Source organism: Canis lupus, chromosome 27, assembly GCF_003254725.2.
Source record: "Canis lupus dingo isolate Sandy chromosome 27, ASM325472v2, whole genome shotgun sequence".
Classification (NCBI taxonomy): domain Eukaryota; kingdom Metazoa; phylum Chordata; class Mammalia; order Carnivora; family Canidae; genus Canis; species Canis lupus.
In genome coordinates this window covers 39,530,304-39,553,393 of record NC_064269.1, presented here as the reverse complement: position 1 = coordinate 39,553,393, position 23,090 = coordinate 39,530,304, and the positions used below count along the sequence as shown (strand labels likewise).

Genomic DNA, 23,090 nt, shown 5'->3' with positions numbered 1-23,090 from the left:
AACCCTGAGAAGGAGAGAGGGCAGGTATGGTTTCCATGCTCCGGAGGGAGAAAGAGCTCAGAGAAGTTAGAACTTGCCCACTGGGAGAGTGGGCGCTAGCACCAAGTCCAGCTCCACGACAGAGCGCATTTTCCATTACAGTACCTTTCTCAGGTGTCATATGAGACTCTGTCCCCGCAGAGGCTTTACCCAAACACACACAGCTAAGAAATGGGCCTTCTTGCTTTTTTCCAATAAATGATTAATAAGAGCACAGGCTCCGGGGGGAGGCGACTGCAGTTCATTCCACCTTGGCCACTCCATCGCTCCATCAGTTTCTCTGATCTTCAAGTTCTGCATCTGCGTGTGACAGAGCATCAGAATCCCCCGCCACGACCCCACACACCATCTCTGCCGGGTCAGATTAGAGGCTCCAGATTCAGTGACGGCTGCCACAAAGATTTCCATCTGTGTCACAAAGGAGTCTCCAGAGTGGAAGGAGATGGGGAGCTTCTGTAGCCTTAGGGAGGCAGACCCTTAGACTCAGCTGGGGCTGGCGGGAAGATTTTTCTCGACACTCTGAAACCCCCTACTGAAAATCCCAAATCAGCATTTATCAGAGTGGATCAGTCTGTCAAGAAAGACCCCAGGGGAGTGTCTGCTTTCGGCTCAGGGTGTGATCCCAGGGTCCCGGGATCGAGTCTCGCATCAGGCCCCCCGTGGGAAGACTGCTTCTCCCTCTGCCTGTGTCTCTGCCTCTCTCTTTGTGTCTCTCATGAATAAATAAATAAAATCTTTAAAAAAAAAACAAAAAAACAAAGCCTCAGAGGGGATGTCCCTGTGCAGAAGGGGTGCCAGGCCAGGGAATCTGACTTACTACAAAGATCTGGCTGTTCCTGGGGAAAGGCTGAACCTAGTGCATATGCGGTAAGGCTGGAAGCCCCTCAGGCACAACAAGGTTGTACCTTGGAGCCCAGCTGTGGGGCACGACTTTGCTATGTCAGCAAAGGTGCCGATGTGGAATGGCAAGTATCCCCAGTGGTGTCTCCATGTTGCATTAACCAAAGAGGACGAATACTCCCCTGCCATCTCTTCCAGGGGTCCCAGAGAGCTCCCTTGAGGTGGAGGAATCAAAGGTAGGAGGCCTTAGGAAGGAGATGCCCACAGCCTCTCATTCCAACTTTGTTCAAAATTATGTAGGCACTAAAGTGATTAATACAAAAAAGAGGGATGTGCAATCCAAGCTGGTGGTGTGGCTCATCTGGTTAAGTGCAAAATGGGCAGTAGAAAGGAGGTTATGAGGATTAAGCAAGGTGACGAGTGGACAGTTCTTGGCACAGAACTGGCTCCTACTGATGTCATCACTGTCACTACTAGTACTGTCACAACTAGTACTGTCACTCCAAGGGCCTCAGGCAGAACACCCAGGCCAATGGGCTTCTGAGGGAGGTGTCATCATTTTGGAGAAACACAGGTTGTAGTCTGCACCCCAGGGTTGAAGCCCTTGTGGCTTCAGTTCCAGTGACAATGAAAATGGGGCCAATAAGAGGAGGTAACTTTACAGGGAATCTCGTCCCCGGGGAGCCAAGGATAATCAGGAAGTGGAGGCAAAACGACTTTTGAAATGTATGGAAAATTCTTTCATGTCTTAGAGCTTATTATATATGAAAGAAACTTGAGAGAAGCTTTCCCAAAGTTGATAATAATCTTTTTTTTTTAAGATTTTGTTTATTTATTCATAAGAGACACAGAGACAGAGGCAGAAACAGAGGTAGAGAGAAAAGCAGCTCCTTGCGGGGAACCTGATGCAGAACTCAATCCCAGGACCCCGGGATCACGACCTGAGCCAAAGGCAGACACTCAACCATTGAGCCACCCAGGTGCCCTGACAATAGTCTTAACATTCAGATGCAATCACCGACAACAAGCTGTGGAACTGAAAAAGACTTTCTATGTCTATTTTCCATCAGAAATACAAGGCACGGACTGGAGCATATGGGCAAACTTGGGCTTCGGTACAGACACCGCCAAGTCCGAGAAGCACACCACACACAAGCAGTCAGGAAAATGGCACAGAAATGGCATCAAGATACCCCCATCACAAAGATAGGCACCTCTTAATGTGGAGGACTCAAGTTCCCAAGGAACATGCACTTTGCCAAGAAACACAAGAAGGACCTGGAGAAGATGCCTCCAACAACATCAAGGCCATGAGTGCACGTGGTGAGGCTGGTGAGGCCTCTTCAAGCCCAAGGAGGTCAATCCCAAGATCCCAAAGGGCAGCAACCACAAGCTCAACTCACTGGCCTACATCACTTGCCTACAAGCTCGGGGAACATGCTGGTGCCCACCTTGCTGAGAGTCTCAGGCTCTGCTTGGTCAAAGTTCAAGGCCAAGGCTCAAACCCAGGCCCAGGTTGCATCTGTGACTCTGCCTCCAGTTCCTGGCACAGAACCCAAAAGGTGCCCAGCCCCCCACAAAGCCTCCAGTGTAGAATCTTCTGTCTGCCTCTGTGAGGACAGAAGAACTGATGTGACCTTTGGGCTTCTGTGTGGAGCTAGTGCCCTTCTGCGCTATTTGTGCAAGTAAACCTATGGCAGGACCCATCAAAAACAGACAAAAAAGAAATAAAAAGCAAATGTTGATTAACTTTGCTGGGGGAAAGAATGAATTACCTTTCTCTTTCCTAATTGAAAACACAGTTGTGAAAAGCAAAGGGCACATGGCTACAAGTGTGGAGGTAGCAGTACTGTAATATAAAAGGTGAGTGAGTCAGTTCATCAATAAAATAAAACTATTTGTAATGGATTCCATGACCCGTCTAGTTTAGCCTAAAATTCATATTTGGAACTTATATTTCATGATAAATATTCACCTTTGTGTCTTTTTATTTAATAATTTTAGGTGCCTTTTCTTAAAGAGGATCCCTAAAATTGTAGAAGCTTCTGGCCCTGCAAAACTGGAATCTGCCCATGTTAATAATCCTCCCTACTTTTGACAGAATGATATTGAAATGTGCTCTGCATATGCTGCCCATTGACCTGGAGAGGAGCTTCAGGGGACTTTCTGGAAGGAAGTTGGAGCCATTGAGAAGACAAGGAGAAAAAAGCCTCGCCCTGGGAAAAGACAGTGAGCAATCAAAAGTGACAGGTGGAGTATAGTGAAATCAGAGGTTGGCAGCTAAGAAAACCCAATTTGAAGTTGTTGGGCAAACACTGGCAAGAGTTTCTGAGTTGAGTCGGAATGTGGCCCATGGCAAAGGGTTGATGAAGTCTGTTTTGGGGGGCCTCATCTGTTTCTCAGCTAGCCTCATTCAGACCAAGCAGATGTGGTTCTTGATAGAAGTTGACACATACTCTCTGAAGAATTAGATGCAGGCCAACCAGAGTCCATCACGCTGGAAGAAAACTAGGAGCAGGTTATGATGTGGGATCCATGTCAAAAGTCTGCCTCCTTCCCTTAGGGCCTAAGGCTTCATTCCCCTAATGAAGATGAGGAAGACATCTTGGCTTGGGAGCCTCAGTCCTCAGCTCCTTGTTCTGTTAGGCAGACAGGAGTGAGACGAAGGTGGGTCAATAAAACATGAAGATTCCTGAACTCATATGTAGAGCTGTCTTTTTGAATTCCCATCTGGCTTTCGCCTTGCACTTCCTTTCCACAGATAAAGCTGAAAACGCCATGGGAGGAGCAGGATAAGTGGGTGCCACTGCCTCTGCATAAGAGTTGTGGGGAGACATGTCTTCTAGCCTGGTTCGGGAGGGGTCTAGTTCTGGGGGCACTGCCATTCTCTGCTGGACCAAACAGGGCCGCGGAGCAGGAGGCTAGCCAGATGTGCAAATAAGGCTGCATTCTGAAGAAACATCTGCTTTGTCTTCCAGAACTTGGGGCTAAGCCTTTACGGATGGGTTCTGCTCTCTGGCGCCCTCTGCTGTGGCTGAGCAGATCGGATACCTCTGGGGGTTGGGGCAAGAGTAGAAAGTCCTGCAACCCTTCTCTGCGCTGAATTGGGTTATCTGAGACACAGATGGCAAGGGCCTGGGTTGCGAAAGATGAGTAGAATGGTAACGTGGAAGATAAGACTGAACATTCTCTTCGTGTTTGCGGGGCCGTGGTGAACCTGTAGAGCCCTACGGGGCCACACAAGAGTGGATGCTAGCCTTGGTGCAGTCCAACTTCTTCATTTACTGGCAGGGAGAGTGCCTTGGAAAATATATACAGTAGGCAAAGCCAGTAGTACCACAGGAAGAAGTAGCCCAGAAGAGTAGGGTTATGGGGGCGTTAGGAGAAATCTTCACCTTATCTGTGGAGGATCATACAAGTGAGAGCTTAGGAGCTGCTCAAATAATTTATTAGCCATTATAGATGGATTGATTCCAAGGGGAGGGGGCAAAGAAGTAACATGGTACTCGGGGAAGGGCATACTCCTGATACATAGAGGATCTGGAGAAGGAGACACGTGCTCAGAAGAAACATGGTGGACATGAAGATAAAAAACTGGAAAGCTGATCTACAACTTCAGTGTTTCCTTAAAGTAATCAAAACAGTTGGGATGGCTATAGCTATACTAGACTCCACTTCTATACCGGAAGAATACCTTCCAGAGCTGAGAAAGGAGTGAATATGCAGACTGAAGGTGATTACCTCATTTCAGGCATATTAAATAAAAGAAACCCACATCAAGACCCATTCCAGTAAAATTTTTGAATTCCAAGAACACATTTTAAAATCCTATTAACACCAAGGCAGGAGGAAAAAAGAAACATACAAAGGGATATGAATCAGGCTTATTCTAGAGGTTTTTCCTCTGAACCAGTGGATGAGCCTGTATTCTTTGCCACAGCCACAATGTTTGGAAACTAAGGATGGTGACTTGAGAAAGGTAAATCCAGTCATCATTCCAACAAAAGCAAATGCCCAGTGTTGTGTTTTGGGTCGGATTCTCTGGGAAGCAGACTCTGAGATGGGGAGCTGCATACCTGGCCTGCAGGGGGTTGCCTGGAAGTGTGCTCCAGAAGGACACCTGTGGGGGGAGTGAGGTAAGCAGAATGAGAATTGCTGAGTTGCAAGACATTTCAGTCAATTCCACATGGAGCTCTGGCACTGAGGGAACCTTTAGAATTATCTGGAATTGAGCCAAGGGAGGCCTTGGCCCCCTGCAGAGATGAGATGCAGACCCCAGCGGAGGAGTGGCCCTGGTCCAGGCATCCCCCTTCCACTTTATAGCAGTTCTAAGGTGGGCTTCACACTGGCACTTGAGTCCTGAAGGGACCTTTTAACACTGCATTGTTAAAAACACTCTTCCTAAAGGCATACTCTGGCCAACTAAGGCAAAACTGTGACAATATGAAAAGACAGGAGCACTTTCCTCATTTATTTTTAATCCCAGACCCTGTTTGACTACGTATTTCAAGCAACCATGAAAGCCAAGACTGGTCCCTGGGTTTTGCCACCTCATTCCTGTCCTTGCTTCTTAGAAATGCCTTACACAGCCTGCTGGAATCTCCTACAATTTATGGCAGTTTAAAAGAGCACCTGATAAGTTACCTTCCCATCTTTCTTAATAAGAGCTAAGCTCTATACAAAGTTAGAACATTGTGCTGGGTGGATCAGCAAACCAAAAAGGCTTTCATTCATCTTTGGATATGGCAAAATAAGGGCCATTTGAGAAGGAGTTGATGATTTTCTGTGTCTTTAAAATCTTCCTGAGGCAGCCACTCTGGAAAACAGTATGGAGGTTCCTCAAAAAGTTAAAAATAGAGCTACCCTACAATCCAGCAATTGCACTACTAGGGATTTACCCAAAGGATACAAAAAGTACAGACCTGAAAGGGCACATGCAGCCCGATGTTTATAGAAGCATTATTAACAATAGCCAACTATGAAGAGAGCACAAATGTCCATTAACTGATGAATGGATAAAGAAGAGGTGATACATGAAATATTACTCAGCCATCAAAAAGAATGAAATCTTGCCATTTGCAACAACATGGATGGAGCCAGAGGGTATTGTGCTCAGTGAAATAAGTCAGAGAAAGACAAATACCATATAATTTCACTCATATGTGGAATTTAAGAAAGAAAACAGATGAACACATAGGAAGGGGTAAAAAGAGAGAGAAACAAACCATAAAAGATTCTTAGGGGGGATGTCTGGGTGGCTTAGTGGTTTAGCGCCTGCCTTTGGCCCAGGGCATGATCCTGGAGTCAGGGATCGAGTCCCACATCAGGCTCCCTGCTTGGAGCCTGCTTCTCCCTCTGCCTATTTCTCTGCCTCTCTATGTCTCTCATGAATAAATAAATAAAATCTTTTTTTTTTCTTTTAAAGAGAGAGATTCTTAGGGATACAGAACAAAATGAGGGTCCATGGAGTGAGGTGAGTGGGGGATGGGCTAGTAGGTGATGGGGATTAAGGAGGGCACTTTTTAAAAGATTTTATTTATTTATTCATGAGAAACAGAGAGAGAGAGAGAGAGAGAGAGGCAGAGACATAGGCAGAGGGAGAAGCAGGTTCCCTGTGGGAAGACTGCTGTGGGACTTGATCCCAGGACCCCGGGATCATGACCCAAGCCAAGGGCAGATGCTCAACCACTGAGCCACCCAGGTGCCCCAAGGAGGGCACTTGTGATGAGCACTGCTGTTATATGTAAGTGATGAATCATTCAATTCTACTCCTGAAACCAATATTGCACTGTATGTTAACTAACTAAAATCTAAGTAAAAAATTGAAAAGAAAAAAAGTATATCTCCTGTAGACAGCAAAATAAATAAATAAATAAAATAACTTGATAGTAGAAGTCCTCTTATAATATATACATGTATAAAAACACCATGCTATGCACTTCAAATATCTTACAATTTTGTCAATTATACCTCAATATAGCTGAAAAATGTTGAAAGAACGAAAAAAAGAAGAAAGAAGAAAAGAGAAAGAAAGAAAGAAAGAAAGAAAGAAGAAAGAAAGAAAGAAAGAAAGAAAGAAAGAAAGAAAGAAAGACAGAAAAAGAAAAAAAGATCCTGAGAATAGCACCATGTATTTTCCCAAGCAGGATTGTTCAAGACAGGCCTGCTTTGAAGAGGCTGTGAGAGGGGAAAATGGGAAGGGAAGTCTACCTTTTATTCCACCTTCTTTTCTTTACAATGAGCACATCAAGGAAATAGCCATTAAGATTATTTATTTGAATCAACCATCAAATGGATTTCATTTCTTTTTATTCTTAATAAGGAAAAACTGATGAACCCAGTAGTAAATATGCCAAGCCCTCCACCTGGGGCTCATGACTGTTTCTCTTGGAGGGAAAAACTTAAATAATTTAAACTGTTTTATTTACATTTTATTTTTTCTGCATTTTCTACATCTTCCTCAATGAGTATATATTACTTATATGATTAAACAAAATAGATGCTATTACAGACCAATGTAGAAGGCTGAACATACACCATGAAAACACAAATGAGCTCAAAATAAATCCAAACATCAACTGTTATTATTTCTGGAGAAAGGGCATAGGAAAAGGAGGGATATTTTTTCCTTTCTTCAGGTTTCAGATGTTTGCTCACAATTATTATTATTATTATTATTTTGGTATTTTATAATGAAATGTCAAAATGAATTATTTCTTTTTTAAAAAAGATTTTATTTATTTATTCATGAGAGACACACAGAGAGAGGCAGAGACACAGGCAGAGGGAGAAGCAGGCTCCCTGCAGGGAGCCCTATGTGGAACTTGGTCCCAGTACCCCAGGATCACACCCTGAGCTGAAGGCAGATGCTCAACCACTGAGCCACCCAGATGACCCTATGTTATTTACTTAAAGAGCTCAGCGAAGGTTCTATTGTTTGTTTTAAATTGGGCCTGCACATACCATCTCTCTACCCAGCTTAACAAATCCTTTGGGAAGTTCTTCACGCTTAGCCTAAATACTTAGCCAGTTGCTGCTATGGTAGGCAGGCACAACTGGTGGTCATGAGGGCAGATCTCAGAATTCCTAATTCACTTCTTGTGGGAGAAGAGGAAGAAAGCAAAGTCCTTTCAGGGTGAAACCTATGGGCAGATGAACTCTCCCTTCCTCTCCATCTAGGTCTGACCCAGTCCCTTGGGTGAGGTCTGGCCACCACAGGCATCCATATCCCATCTCCAATCCCTTTACAGGACGAGGTGGGGCAGGAAAAACAAAGCAAGAGGCCCACTATGCAAAGGAAATAAAATGGATCACCTACTAATCCCCTCTACCTTACTCAACTTTTTCTTTTTCCCCATACCACTTACTACCTCGTAGCATACTAATATTTTCATTATGATGTCTTCCTGACTCACCCACAAGAATGTAAGCTCCCCAGGGGCAGGAATCATTGTATCAAGTGATGGCCTGATACAGAGCCTGACACATGGTAGGTGTCGGGTATGTAATCTTGAACAACATTCAAAACTGAAAACTGAAATTTATGAGATAACAGAATTGATGAGATATATGAAGTGGAAAAAAGATAGCAAGGCAGCATATTCTGCAGGATTGTAACCTAAAATACACATGGGTTTGAGCGGGAACGAGAGTCTGAAAGGAAATACAGCAATTGCTGATGTTGATTCTGAATTTGGGGACTGTGGGTGATTCCACTTTCTTCCTCAATGGCTTTCAGATTCTCTGACTCCTGGGGTGCAAGTGGCACCTCTGTGATCATAGAAAAAAGTTTACTTGGAAAAAATAAGGAAGAGAGGTGGGGTGCTGAGCCAGGCACTGTCGTGCAAGGCATGCGTCTTGGTGCCGGAGGCAGCCCCTGGACATCCAGTGTGGACCATCACTGCTTCCGGGAAACACCAACCCATTCACACCAGTAGGAGGGGGCCCTGAGGATAGCCTTCTTTTTATGGGCCTGGAATCTCCATGTTACTAGTGCGCCTCAAGTGAATTTTTTTTCCCCGTTGGCCACTTCTCTTCCTCCAGGTTAGCTGAAGCCTGTTGTCAGGCTTTTATTTTGTTTTGATAATATTGTGGTTTGCATCTGGGCTCACAACCTGAGTTTGAACACGAAAGTGTCATGTGGTTAAAATGTATTGTAGGACTGCTGGTACGTGAGCGCCGTGGGACAGGATTGTCTGCGGCTCCCACTAAAGCTGTATCTAGGCCCTGGTGTCCCCGTGAAAGAAAGGACCACCTTCCAGAGCAAGAGCTGGTGCAGTCCTGTACATGGCCAGGAGGCAACAGAAGTCATGATGAGCAGCAAGGATGACCAGCCCAGCACCTGGGGGCCCGTGAATCACCAGGTGTGCTGCAACTTGAGAACACTCATCTCTCCTCTGAGGCATGGCCCCCCTTGAAGCTTCCATCCAGACACCAAGTTGGACTCTGGTCAGACTGACCTGGGAGGAACTGGGGCCAGGTCCCAAGGCCCTGGTGCAACTGGTTTCTGGACAGCAGGTGGGATTGAGGTGTGTGAAAGATGATGAATGATGTTTGGCCTTTGCTTCCAACTATACTTGAAAATCTCTCCCCCTCTCACACCTCCCCCCCCAACTGATCCCCCTTCTGAGAGGAAAGATGAAAGCTCTGAAGCATCTTGGGTTTGTCATTAATTCCAATGCAGAATGACAAGCCTCTTACCTCTGGTGCTTTCACATTTCCCTTCTCCCTTATATTTCTCCTTAAACCTTATTACTAGCTGAAACCCTATATATTATCAGTCTCCCTCTCCCAGGAAACTCCAGGAAGCAGAGGTCTCATCGCTTGTACTCTGCTGCATCTCTCCTCCGAGAAAAGTATCGGAGGTATAGTAGGTGTTCAATAAATATTGGTAGGCAGTGACCGACAGGGAGAGAACCAAAGACATGGAGACATAGCTTTATAAAGAATGTTTCAATTTATTTGATTACTTTAAATATGAACCTGCATAAAGTGATGGTTAGTTGCACAAGCTCAAAGCATCCCCACGACATGAACTGGAGACAAGCCCGGGTTTAGGCCTCTACCACTCACCATCAAGTCCAGTGGCCACAGCAATCAGCCCTGTGACTTAATTTGCACCCGGTGGGGCAGTGACAGTCCCAGCTGCAAGTGACATAGAGGGGTCTGCTCCCCGGAAGATGGAGGGAAGGGGTGAGGGATCACTCAGGATGGGGGTTTGCTTCTCTCACAGCCTGTGCCCACCTGAGAGAGAGGACACCTGAGGGAATGCAGGGAAGGCTCATGGCGCCTGGGGGCTCTGGGGTAGAGACACCCAGTTCCTTCGCCAAGTAATTCAAAAGAGGGTACCAAGCCCCCCAAAGGATACAAAGAGGACCTAAAAGAAACTTAAGCTTGAAGTTTCTGAGAAGCAGACCCGTTTCTTTTCCTGCCTCTGCTCATTCACTCGCTCGCTCTCGCACCCCCTCTCTGCACACACACACCTTCGCGAGGGCCCCTCAGGCCAGCCCCCACGCCCACGCAGGTGCACGGGTGCTCCGCGAGGTCCCTGGCGGCCGCAGCGGCCCGCGGGGGCGGGCTCGCTCACACGTTGGTGTGCTGAGAACCAGAGGATGCGATGCTGCCCGGCTGGCTCCGGCCCGAGGGTGCCGAGCTGGGTGCTCGGCTCCTGCTATGACGCCCCCCTCCCAGGCTCCTCTGGCCCGGCTCGTCCGACAGCTTGAGTTTCTCATGCTCCTCTTTCAGGAAGAAGTCCACCAACAAGCCCTTCTCCTTCTTGATCTGGTCGCTGATGTCCGTGGGGATGTCTGGAATCATCCAGTCCACCAGGACGCTCAGGAACATCACAAGGTTCTGCCAAAAGCAAGGGAGAGGGGTTGAGGGGCGAGGCCCGGCCCGTGGGTCCCCAGTGCACCTTGTCCACCCTTGCCCTGTCCTCCGGCAGTGGGGCTGGCCGTGTGGTGCCACGGCGGGGGCAGTGGCACACAGAGCCCCAGGAGCAGGACACCTCCGTGGTATTCTGGCTCCCTACCTAGTAGCAGGTGGTCTTCACCAATGAGCAGAAATGGCCCGCAGTGTCCCCATGTAGAAAGTGGAGCAGTAATACTACCCGCCCCCCTAAGTTGCCGTGAGGATGAAAGTCAACACCTCCCATATGGCAGGGCCTGAGAAGTGTCAGCTGGCTTTTCCCCTTCCTGTTCTTCCTGCCAGGCCTCTCAGCCTCGGGCGCCCGGCTCCAGGGCTCCCTGGGAAGTGGGCACAGGGCCTGCTGGCCCCTCCAGGCCATCACTGGGCCGGCTGCTCCCCTCTCGCTTCCAGCCTGCGCTCAGCGCTCCAGATCAGAGATGGGCCTTTGGTCTCCGCACTGAATTCTGGCCTCGGCCAACCTCACACTTACCTGATCCTGCTTCCTCTTCTGTCCAGCCATGCTAGTCACACTGGCCAGTCTCAGGCCCCTGCCTTCAGCTCCCCCATCTCCATTCTGAGCTTCTGTGCACACTTGCAATCAGCTTCCTTCCCCACCTGCTGAGCCCCATCCCCGCCTTGCAAACACAGGTAAGACAGGACGACGTTTCCCTGCAGTATTTTCCACTGAAGCGGTGAATGCATTACCACTGTGCCAGCGGGGCCCGATATATGACAGCTGCGCTTATTACCTGGTTCCCACCCAGCTCCCCAAGCCAGGCAGTTTCCCCACCCCAGTTGTGGCATTCTCTGCCTGCCAATCACACGCTCGCTTTGAGATCCAGGGACAGCGATGAACCCAGGATGAGATCCTTAGGGCATGGCTGTCTTCCAGGTTCCAAACCTATTCCTACCTTAACCTTGACCCTCGCTTGTACCTAGGGGCCCCAGGGAGGGCCAGGGGACTAGTAATAGCTCCTGGGCCAGGAGCTTCCAGACGCTCCTGGAAGCCTTTCATGCTCTAGAGCTGCTTCAAGTCACACTCTTCCCTTAAACCAACTTTCACAGTGTGAACGAGTGTTACGTGTGACGTGTGGGAAAGCCAGTGGATGCCTGCAGGGGGGTGTTGGAGCAGGTTTTCAAAAAATCGCCCCATCTTCTCAGAGGAAGAATGGCTGTCTTCTTTAGGTGAAAGACTAGCTGATGGGCTTCTCCACTTCCCGGGCTGGGGTCGGGGCAGGATATCTTAGAGCCCTCCAGAGATCTGCCTTCAGGGAATACAAAAGCCTGGGGGAGTGGAAGAGAAAAGGATCTGGGCTCGTGCTCCAGCCCTGCTTGAAAGGCGGCAGGACCCCCGAGTGGGAGCTGGGGGCCCGTGTACCCCCGGATCTGGGCCATGCAACCTGAGCTCTGGCTATTGTCAGAGATAGCAATCGCGGACTCAGGTTTGCTATTCATTCAAAGAGGCATGGCCGGATGTCTCTGGGGCCGGAGCTCACCAATAAAGGAGGGAGTTGGCCCAGAGCTAGAAGAACCGTTTGGAACCCAAGTCCTTTGGTGAACTGCAGAGACCAGGCGGGGCTGTTTGTCTGCAGTAAGGTGGGGATTCTGGGCCCCACCGCTCTTCTCGCTTCCTTTCTTGTCTTAGGTCTAAATGGGAATCTATCTCCACCCTGTAACTTATCCCACATCTGCCTTGTAAACTTACTCTGAGCGCTATTCTCTTTCTGCAAATTCATCCATTCATGGAAGTCCTCTCAAGAGTGCTTCCTGCCTCCTCTGGGGAGGTGCTCCCTCCTGCTGGCCACTTGCAGGGACCCCTATGTCACAACGCCACATGGAGAACACATGGAGAGGAGGGGCAGGCGAGGAGACATGGCTGTCTTTACCTCTGTGGCCTGGAGGCTACTCCTTATCTGGACAACTCACCTGGAAGATTATGACAAAAGCCAGACGGGCAGACAGAATGGACCAGTACTGTTTGGAAAACTCATATGGGTTTGGGGCCCACGGAGGCTCTCGGTAATCCTTAAACCTGGGCAGAGAGAAATGTAGTGTTAAGACTAGGAAGAACTGGAGGGAAGAGGGTGTTTGAGATCCTAAAGGATCAGAGCAGCCGGCAAAACCCTCGCTCCCAGACTCAGGAAATTGCAGGAAGCAAGCAGAGTGAGAGGAATCCATGGTCCCACCAACAAGCCATGGAATAACAGGACCAAAGTCCAAAAAACTCCAGTGTCAGCCTGGAAATGCCTTTTTCCCACACTCTCTAACATCCCCCCTGGCTTCCTCTGGTTTCTGTATTCTTCTTTCAGAGGAGCCCAGGAATCATGAGAGGAGCCCAGGACAGTGGGTTCACGTTGGCCCCACTAGCACATGAGCTCAAGAGCCGAGGGAGATGCCCAGAAACCTTGGACAGTTCCAGCAGCCCCTGGACTCAGGAAAGACACAGGCGCCTGCAGACAACCCCAGGTTTCCTTCCTGGCCAGCTGCTTTGGGAACGGCCATAGAGGTGGCTGCACTCTTGCACCCCAGTGAAGGCTGAGTCAACCCAAGCTGAAGGCTGAGTGCATTTGGGGAACGGTGGTAATAGTGATGGTTGGTTGGTATCCTTGGTTCTGCCAACCACGTTTATAATCTGTCCATGTGGCTTAAGAAAGGATAATCATGATACAGTTTCACTCATACATGAAATATGATAGTGAAAGGGACTATAAGGGAAAAGAGGGGAACTGAGTGGGAAAAATTAGAGAGGGAGACAAACCATGAGAGACTCCTAACTCTGGGAAATGAACAAGGGGTAGTGGAAGGGGAGGTGGGCAGGGAGACGGGGTGACTGGGTGACGGGCACTGAGGAGGGATGAGCACTGGGTGTTATACTATATGTTGGGAAATCAAATTTAAATTTTAAAAATGTAAAAAAAAAAAAAAAGAAGAAAGAAAATGTTAGTAGTGCCTGATGTGAAGTCATGCCTCTTCCTCGGGCCCACGAGAGATCTAGAGTTTTTCCTCACCATTGCTCTTCCACCTCTATCCTATGATGACTCATATTAAAAATGGCTCATTTTCAGGGTGCCTGGGTGGCTCAGTCAGTTAAGTGTCTGACTTTTGGTTTTGGCTCAGGTCATGATCTCAGGGTCGTGAGCTCGACCCCTTTGTTGGGCTTCATGCTCAGTGCAGAGTCGGCTTGAGATTCTCTCTCCCTCCCCCTTGGCCCCTACCACTCTCTAAAAAAGTCTCATTTTCTCAGACTTACTTTTTTCCAAGCCTGGAAAAGTGACAAGAGCTGGCACCAGAAGAATTATGACCCTTCATGGAACTGTTCTCTCCATGGAATTCCACAGATCTTTGATGCTTAGTAAAAGCAAAATAATCCCTAGGGGAAGAAGTGGGGTGGCATCAGGCCACCAAGGGGGGTGCAAGACTGCAAGGCAGGCAGGGTGGGGACTCTATCTGAGGAGGGGCCGGGGGGAAAACAACCTATACTGAACATGCAGCATGTGCCCATCCCTGAAATCAAGAGTCAGATGCTTAATGGACTGAGCCCCCTAAGTGCCCTAGAAATGGATACTTTCTGTTCCTTCCCGACCTGGAATGAGCCAGCTGCCCTAAGATCCAGGACAAAGTATGGTAGTTTCCAACTGTCTATGGAGAGATGCAGGAAGAAGAGAAGGAAAAAAGAGGAAGAGGACAAGAGGTGCACACACACACACACACACACACACACACACACACACAAACACACACACAAAGGCACAGCGCCAGAGGCAGCAACAGAAAGAGACACGCAGAGGTGGACACTAAGCAGTTGACTAGGGCTGGGCAGGAGGCCAGGAGCTGCCCCTTCCCTGGCCGCCCCCCTTCCAACAGCTGATCACAGCTGTTGCAGGCTTGCTTTGACATCCAGATGAAAAGCAAAGCTGACTGCAACCCAGCAAAACGCCACAGGATTCAGCATATCCACCCGTGGCTGAGGACACAAGCTCGGCGGGCCCCAGATCACACTTGCTAGCGGGAGACAAGGGGATCATGGCTAAACGGAGAGGGACAGACCTTACATGGGAAAACTCTCATGCTCACCCTCTCTCCTGCTGCCCCAGCAAGGACCCCATGGCCAAAGGGAATTCATCTTCTGTCCTCAAGACTTCAGGAGGATGGGTGCGGCATATATGTCCACTTTGTACCACAGGGACACCCTTCCCCAGGTACAGCCCCATCCCTCCTGCTACAATCAAAGTCTGCTTCTCATGTTCTCTAGCTCCATCTACAAAGGAATAGCTGCTCACTGACCTTGCTGTAGGAGCCCCTGCTCACCCCTCTTTCTCCCAGTCTGAAAAAAATCCATAAATAATCTAATTCTGGTCCCACCTCTGATACTCACTCACCCCGGTTTTGGAAATGTCACTTTGCCCTCCCTGAGTGTCCAAAATATTTTTAAAATCTAACAGACACATCCATTTCATCAGAGATCTGGGAAAAGATTAACACAGATATTTCCAGAAAGCTTTACCTGAAAACACTGCCATGCCAATAGGCTAAAGGTAGCTCTGGTAGGAGCTACAGGACAAAGTACCCACAGGAAAGAACAATGTACAATGTAATGAATTATGCATCTGTTCCTATTTCCCTTTCCAAAACTAACTTTAAAAAAACAAACTGTGACCCACAGTCGTAAGAGACACATTTTCCATTAACACACACAAAAGTATATGTCATGAAATGAAAAATCACACCCTTGCCGTGTGTGATGCACCAATATTTTCTGATTCTATCCTCTCCTGTCTGATCCTATTCTCATCTTTATAATGCTGACCATGACCCACTAAGGTGATTTTCTAAGCCCACTAATGAACAATGACTCGTGGTTTGAAAAATATTATTCCCCTAAGCCTCTGTCACCAGGAAAGGAGTAGTTGTTTACATTACAGTATAAGTTCAGATTTCATAATTTTTTTAAAGTGTCATTCTAAGAAGTCAAGCTTATCAAGTGTTTCCACTGAGTAATAAGAAGACACTACTTAAAGAGATAATTATCTTTAAGATTAGAAATGGTCACAAAAGATGGATGACCAGGATGCCTGGGTGGCTCAGTTGGTTAAGCCATGACCTTTGGCTCAGGTCATGATCCTGGGTCCTGCATTGGGCTCCCTGCTCAGTGGGAATCCTCCTTTCCCTCTCCCTCTGCCCCTCCACTGCTTCTACACGCTCTTTCTCACTCTGTCTCTATCAAATAAATGAATAAAATCTTTTTAAAAAGTGAGTGACCAATGGACTTAATTGTGCCCACCATGGTGACAGGTCTGCTGGCTTCTAAGCCCAGGGCACAGTACGCGAAAAAGCACGGGCTTTTAGAATCACCAGGTGAGGGCTTGATGTTACCTTTGCCACTTTGGTTCTATGGCCTCTAGAAGTTGCCCGATGTTCTGATGGCCAAGGTGCTGGTCTACAAAATGGCCTCAGTGTTCCATCTCATAGGGATGTGATGAAGAGGCAATGTCAATGAAGAGCGTGCAGTACACCACCTGACCTACCAGATATGTGCCCAATAAAAAATAGCTATTCTTTCTCTTTGACTGGAGGTAGCTTATGGGAAAACACCTCTCCTGTTAAGAGGCCAGACCACATAAACCCCTGCTCCCAGTTCCTCCTGGCATTCCAAGGGGATTTCAGACCATTCAGGCATAGATGCTCCAAGTTTCCCACCATACTGATGTGAATCAGTCAGCCATTGTCACAACTGCAAGAGGCTTCTCTCGGGATCTATGTCCAGGTAAATGGCACAAAATAGGTAAGCCTCAGGCCAATGGGAAGCAGAACTTCTGCTCCATTCCCGTCAGCTCAAAGGCTTTCCAAAACCAGAAGTTAATCCATGTTTGAGGGATGGTTCTCCCAAAGTCTTGCTGAGTGGCCAAGCACTGGGTGAACCCCCACATCTAGTCACTTCTTGCACCTGTTGGCTGGGATTTAAGTTTGCAGGTATGATTTTAAGAGCCATTTCTAGATCTTACAGTCTCCTCTCCAAAGCTCATCTTATTTTCTTTGAGACTTGACATTAATTTTGAGTGCCCTTGAGTCTCGTAATGATATGAGGCTTGCAATTACAAAACCACTAAACTGTCTAAAAAGCAAGTGTGCACTGGGAGTGGCTCTGTCACTTACAAGCTGTAAGACCCTTAGAAACCTGTTTCTCATCTCTGAACCTCAGCATTCTAATCTGTAAAGTGGAGCTAGTAAAATGTGTATCTCTGTGCTGAGCACACAGAAGGGCTCCAGATCTCTCCCACCAACCACAAATAAATGAACAGGTGCATGCATGTGCATGCATGCAGGTGCATTAAATGTTAAAGGGAAACACAGTGAAAGTTAAATAAGACAACACGTGTGCATGTGATTTCTGGAGGCTTCCATAAAGAAGAAGCACAATGGTTTCTTCTGGGAGAGAATGACAAAGGTGAGGATTATGAAGAACGTCTTTTCTTTTCCTTTTGTAAATATACAAACGTATGCAGAATTTCTTTTGTTATAAAAAATGATAATTTCAAGAGGACATAATTAATGGCCATCTTCAGTGGACCCAAATGCACTTTTATGTTAAGCTTTCAGGAGCAAAATCATAGTGTTAACCAAGACAGCCTCATATGCAGCAAGTGAAACTGATAAAACAATCACTATTATATTTTAGCTTTAAATTACTTTAGGATCATATCTAGATTGTTCTAGCACTATGAAAAATCACAACGAGTTGAATTTATACACTACCTAAAGAAATAAGGTTCCCATTAATTTAAAATATATTTCATTATTATAGAACACAGCCATGAAACCCCATACAGGTTCTATGAGCTTACTTGACGTTAATGCATGGAAGAAGGTTTGGGAAAGATGCACACAGATGTATTGATTACTATGAGTCCTGTTGGGGAGGTGCCTAGGACGGGACAGAGGTTAGGGTAGATGTAAGACAGTGTTAGGTTGCCCGTAATGTTTTAAGTTTTTAATATTTTACATGTGTCATGAAATATTAATTTTTTTAGAAAGAAGCAGAAAAGAATCTTTGGATATTATCCATTCCAAGTCCTCATATTTATAGATGGGGACACTGAGGTACAGAGAGGTTACAGAGACTCCTGGCTCAGATGCCCCTCCCATCCTCACTTGCAGGGGTGGCCAGCGACAGCGACAAGGGCATCTGCCACAGTTCATCATCACACAAAATCACCATGGGCAGGAAGGTGCTGACATAACAAACTGAGGAGTTAGTCATCAACAATCAGGGACTGCTTTTTCCAAAAATGAGGTTTTAGTTACATTATGAATCAGTCAATACATTTCTCAACTCCAAACAGTGGTATGTTAAAAAATTTTTTTTTAAATAGTCCCAATGGAAATTAATGTCATATTAATGCTAAACACAATTACATACAATATTTTCATACTATCCGAGCAACTTCAAACTGCCTTCTGAAATTGGCCTTTAACGAAGGAGAATAGTACAGGCAATTAGGAACTAATGAGAACCATGTTAATCCAGCGGGTGATAAAGATCAGGAAAAGTCAACACCCAGAAAAGCTGACTCTCCCTCTGGAGTCAGTGAGGAGCAGATGAGAGGCCGCCATGGACTGAAGACAGCTCGCTTCTTCAAAGACTTTTCACATGACCTTGGGATATGAAAGAACTCAGACACTGCAGAGAACCTGGCAGGCGCCACCCAAGGATGCTCAGCACCTCCCAGCAGCCCCACTGGGTTGACCATGCCCTAGCAGGCTCCCCAGGCTCTGGGACCCCGATCCCCGGCCAGGCCCTCCCCTGCTGAACTCTATGCTCCCTCCCAGTGGAGCCAGGAGCCTGGGCCACCATCTAGCCTACATGACAGGATAGCCCTTCGACCCTTGTCAATAGCCACCGATCTGGCCTGCAGACTGATGTCACTGGGACTGTTTATGGAGCAGCCCTGCCGGAGTAGTTAGAGGACTGAGGCAAACGTTGTTCTAAAAATGCTGGGAATGCATCTCAAATGGGCAGCTGGAGACTTGTCCTAACTTTTATTGCTATTTTTAAGATACCTCTATCCCTGGCAAGGCTGGGCTGGGGCCCGAGACCTCAGTTTTATTTGACCACATTTATCTCCAGAGGTCACTGAAAGCTAAGAATAAGAAGGGTCATTGAGTTCCCAACACTATTTGCCAGAAAATCAGAACAAACTTCATTTCCCACCACGGGAGCAGTTTTAAACACTGGCTCTGGGGCTAGCCATAGAGCTACCTCCATCTCTTACAATCTCTCCTTTCCTCCCTCCCTCTCCCACCCTATCTCTTTCCCCTTCTCCCCCATCTTCTCTCTCTCTCTCTCTCTCTCGTTCATTTCTATTTCTTACAGCCACTGACGGTTCCTGACTTATGGCATCAGTAGGTTGCCGCCACTCCAAAACTCCTGAGACTTCGGTGAGCTGGGCAAGTTCATGTAGCATGCAGTAAGTAGGACCCGCTGAGGCAGGGATTTGATTCAACAGTTATTGCCCATTTAGAAATAGGCAGCCCCGAAGTACACCTATTTGATATGCTCTATCTAGATAATATGTTGACCCTACTCTCTGGATACTTGCTTATACCGCAGAGTGGAACATCTCTTTATTTTAAATATAACCCACTGGTCTTCACACTGCAGCCAGAGAGAACACCAACATAAAGTATAATTGCAGCCCTGCTCCCTGTGGCTCCCTGCTGCCCTAAGAGGGAGTGCACATGCCTCCATATGACCATCACGTTCTTGGTCTGGCTTCTGTATTTTCTTCCCGCCTCACCCCTCGGAGCTTACCCTCCAGCTCCCACCACCAAACAATAAGCCCATCTCCCTGGAATATCTTGTTCTCCCCAGGTCCCTTTCACCAGGTGATGCTCCCTTTGGGTCCCCCAGCACTCCTCCCACTCCACTCACCACCCAGGCTGGCTCAGTTGTGTGAATGAGGAGGGTCAAGAGAGCATCAGTCTGGCCGACCTTGTACTGCTCAGTCTTTAGGTTTTAGCTTCCTTGAAGCATTCTCAGAATACTTAGGTCTGGGTTAGGTGCAGGCCTCCTACTTTGGGGCTCTCAGAGCTCCTTGAAGATACCCCATTATACATTGCTTTAATTCCTTGCTGACTTGCCTGTCTCCTCCATCTAGACTTCTTGAGGAAGGTATTGTGTCTTGTTCCTGCAACCAACAACAAGCCTCTATAGTAAGGTCTCAAAAATAGTTGCACAGTGAACTCAAAATCCTTACTGGTCCTGAGTAAGGAGAACATGACTCCAAAACTCATTTTGGTTTGATCTTGCAGATAAATTTTCTTAGCAGAAGTATAGAATGCACTTCCTACAAATGCACCCAGTAATAATTCTGCCACTTTGTTGGAAGAGGTTTATTGTTGTTTAATGGGCCACAGATAAGCCACAATCCCATCAGCTCGCATGGCAACGATGGAGAGAAGAGTTATCGGGGCGTTGCAGCTGGTTGGCGAGTCCAGTGACTCTGAAAGCAGATACAACAAAGCTTGATCTGCTCTATGTGTAGTAATAATACCTGGTATGTTGGGCATTTGTTGTTGTGTCCATTCATCGTAAGTTCTCACCACGGAACTTCCTCCTACTCTGTTCTTCAGATGAAGCTCATTCCACCTCCAACCCCCAAGTCCTCCTCTGGCTACAGTGATTAGTTCTGGGGAGAGCATGCATACTGGTCATATCTGATGAGACTTTTGCAGGATCATTAGGAAAGAGGTATGTTCCCATTTGGACTTATATCCAATAGCTGCTGGCAGTCATATTCCATACCCCATATTTATTGACTGGAGTAGAGTTGGGAGGGAAGTGGACAAAGACTTGGTTTTTGCAGACTTGATTCAATCAAGTCTTGCCTAAAATTAGAATGACTCTCAACTTTCAATATGGAGGCCCATTAAAGTCCTTTTATGTTTAAACCAGTAGAAGCCCCTGGTATATCTGGAAAGCATATTCATAGTGTTACCAAAAGATGTAATTGTCAGGGGCAAGGTCACAGACCCTCAGTGCTCAACAGACTTGTGCTTCTAGACCAACTAAAGAAACACACATAGAATGCATGGGTGACACAGGGGGTTAAGTGTCCAACTCTTGGTTTCAGCTCAGGTCATGATCTCAGGGCCATGAGAGTGAGCCCTGCATCGGGCTCTGCATTCAGCAGAGTCTGCTTAGAGTTTCTCTCACTCCCTCTGCCCCTCCCCACCTGTGCTCTTTTTCAAATAAATAAATCTTTAACAAACCCCTCACATACAGTGTTAGCCTTGCTTCCCCACACAACCCATACTGGTGCTGCTCCCTGCTATGCCTGGACATTGAAGCTTCTGTTCTTGGATGAACTTGAGTTTTACTTCAGGATCTGTCACTGAAACCTCAGCAACTCAAAGAATTCTTCACCATTCTAAGTCTTGGTTTCTTCTTATGTAGAATGAGGAACTTCAACGAGATCATTTCTATACCTTCCAATTATAGAAATGATTCTTTAAATATTACTTCTCAGTGCATGTTTAATGTAAACCTGCTGACTGACTTCATGCACTCTGCTGGAGCACATCTAGATGCTACCAGAGAAGCCTCAAGCTGGAACACATCCTCTGTATAGTGGAACTCTGTCTTTCGGATCTGTAGGCCAAAATCCAACACCAAGGACAGACAGTCTGACATGCCAGATATACAGAAGGGTGGCCCCAGGGCAGTGCATCATGTAGCAGCAAATATTCCTACATCAGACCTCATCTAAGAGTTAGACCCTCTCTACCCCCAGATGTGCAAGTACTGGCTACTTGCATTCATCTAAGCTGACATGAATCCATATCTGTGAATAAATTCACTTACCTGTTCTTAGATCTGGCCCCTAGTTTTGAGTCTTGTCCTGATTGGCCAGAGTTGAACCCTTCAGTTATCCCTGCTAGGACCAGAATACCTTTCTATTTAAATCACAAATTGGTAAGGTTGCATCACTCAGCCATCTGAGCTGGGAAAGCCAATTCGTTTTATCTCTTGTGAATCAGAGCCCGAGCAGCTATCTCATGAATGGTGCGCCTTGGGTACCAGGTGGGAAAGCATGACAGATGCACTCAAGGTCACCACTGCTACAACACTACTCAAGCACTGCGTCTCCCACGGAGGCATCCCAAGTCCTTACATCAGATACTTGGGGATGGCCTGGAAAAGCCCTCCATTGGTCCCTCAATACCTTTCTTAGGTTTTGGTTTTTGTTGTAGTTATTGTTCTATTTTTTAAAGATTTTATTTATTTATTTATTTATTTATTTATTTATTTATTTATGAGAGAAGAGAGCACAAGCAGGGGGAGAAGCAGACTCCCCACTGAGCAGGGAGCCCAATGCAATGCTTGATCCCCAGACTCCATGGTCATTACCTGAGCCAAAGGCAGGTACTTAACTGACTGAGTCACCCAGGAGCCCCTGTTCTATTTTTTTAATATAGGTAATGTGATCTTGGCTCAAGTATTTCCTGGGGACTATCATTTCACAAGGATACAAAATGGTTAAAGAATTTATTCCCCTGTTTTTTCTCTTTATTTGTCCTTCTTGTGTTAATAGTGGAGAGTTTTCTGTTTCTTGGCTTCCGTGATCCCCGTTTTGGTGGTTTTCAATCAAGATTCTGACCTGGATCTCTCAGGAATTCTAGCTTAGCTGGGTCTAAGGAGTTAGGTGAAAACTTGCCCACCATTTTTTAAATCAATGTGATGGAAATCAAATTCATCATAGGCATCATGAAACTAGATTCTCTGAGCATCTTCCCCATCCCTGTCAATAGACCCACCTCTGACATCGGCCCAATCTTGAGAGATAGCCTTAATTTGGGCTCCCTCTTAGGTCTCTTGCCACTAGCACTGTCATGTATTCCAGTAAATAGCTCATCTTCTCACTTCCTCTTCCTTCCTTCCACTGCTCTGTCTACACCTGCCATGGGTCATGTCTGATTAATGGCAGCACCTTGGCTGCCCTCCTTGGGCTCTCCCAATTCTAGTTCATCCTTCTCTCTGAGACTAGATTACTTTTCCTAAGCCTACACTTTATTGACCATTCCTGGTACTAAAAAGCTCACTTCCTGTTGCATCACATTGCATTTCCTGCAATATTTCAAGACTTCCCATTATCTACTTCATCCTACTTGTTCAAATTCAACAATGCTTTAGCTAATATCATCCTAGGAGTTTTGATACCCTGTATTTCCCATATTATTCCTTATTATCTTTGAAGTGTTCTTCTTGCTAACTACATTACCGAGCCACTAAATGTTCAACTAGCACC

General features: G+C 46.7%; 1 protein-coding gene across 3 annotated transcripts in view; it reads right to left on the bottom strand.

The window, feature by feature from the left end:
• Window positions 1-9,816: 9,816 nt before the first annotated feature.
• ANO2 (anoctamin 2) overlaps window positions 9,817-23,090 on the bottom strand; it is a 343,823-nt gene continuing 330,549 nt past the window's right edge. For 2 of the 3 annotated variants that reach the window (XM_025461920.3, XM_035707318.2), the window contains 2 exons: window positions 12,712-12,817; window positions 9,817-10,731 (listed from right to left, as the gene is read on the bottom strand). In XM_025461920.3, coding sequence (XP_025317705.1) covers window positions 10,462-10,731; window positions 12,712-12,817 — 376 coding nt within the window. In that variant the 3' untranslated portion in view covers window positions 9,817-10,461. Of the gene's footprint in view, window positions 10,732-12,711; window positions 12,818-20,018; window positions 20,286-23,090 lie in introns of those variants that run through there. The other variant, XM_025461921.3, reaches the window with a different exon arrangement.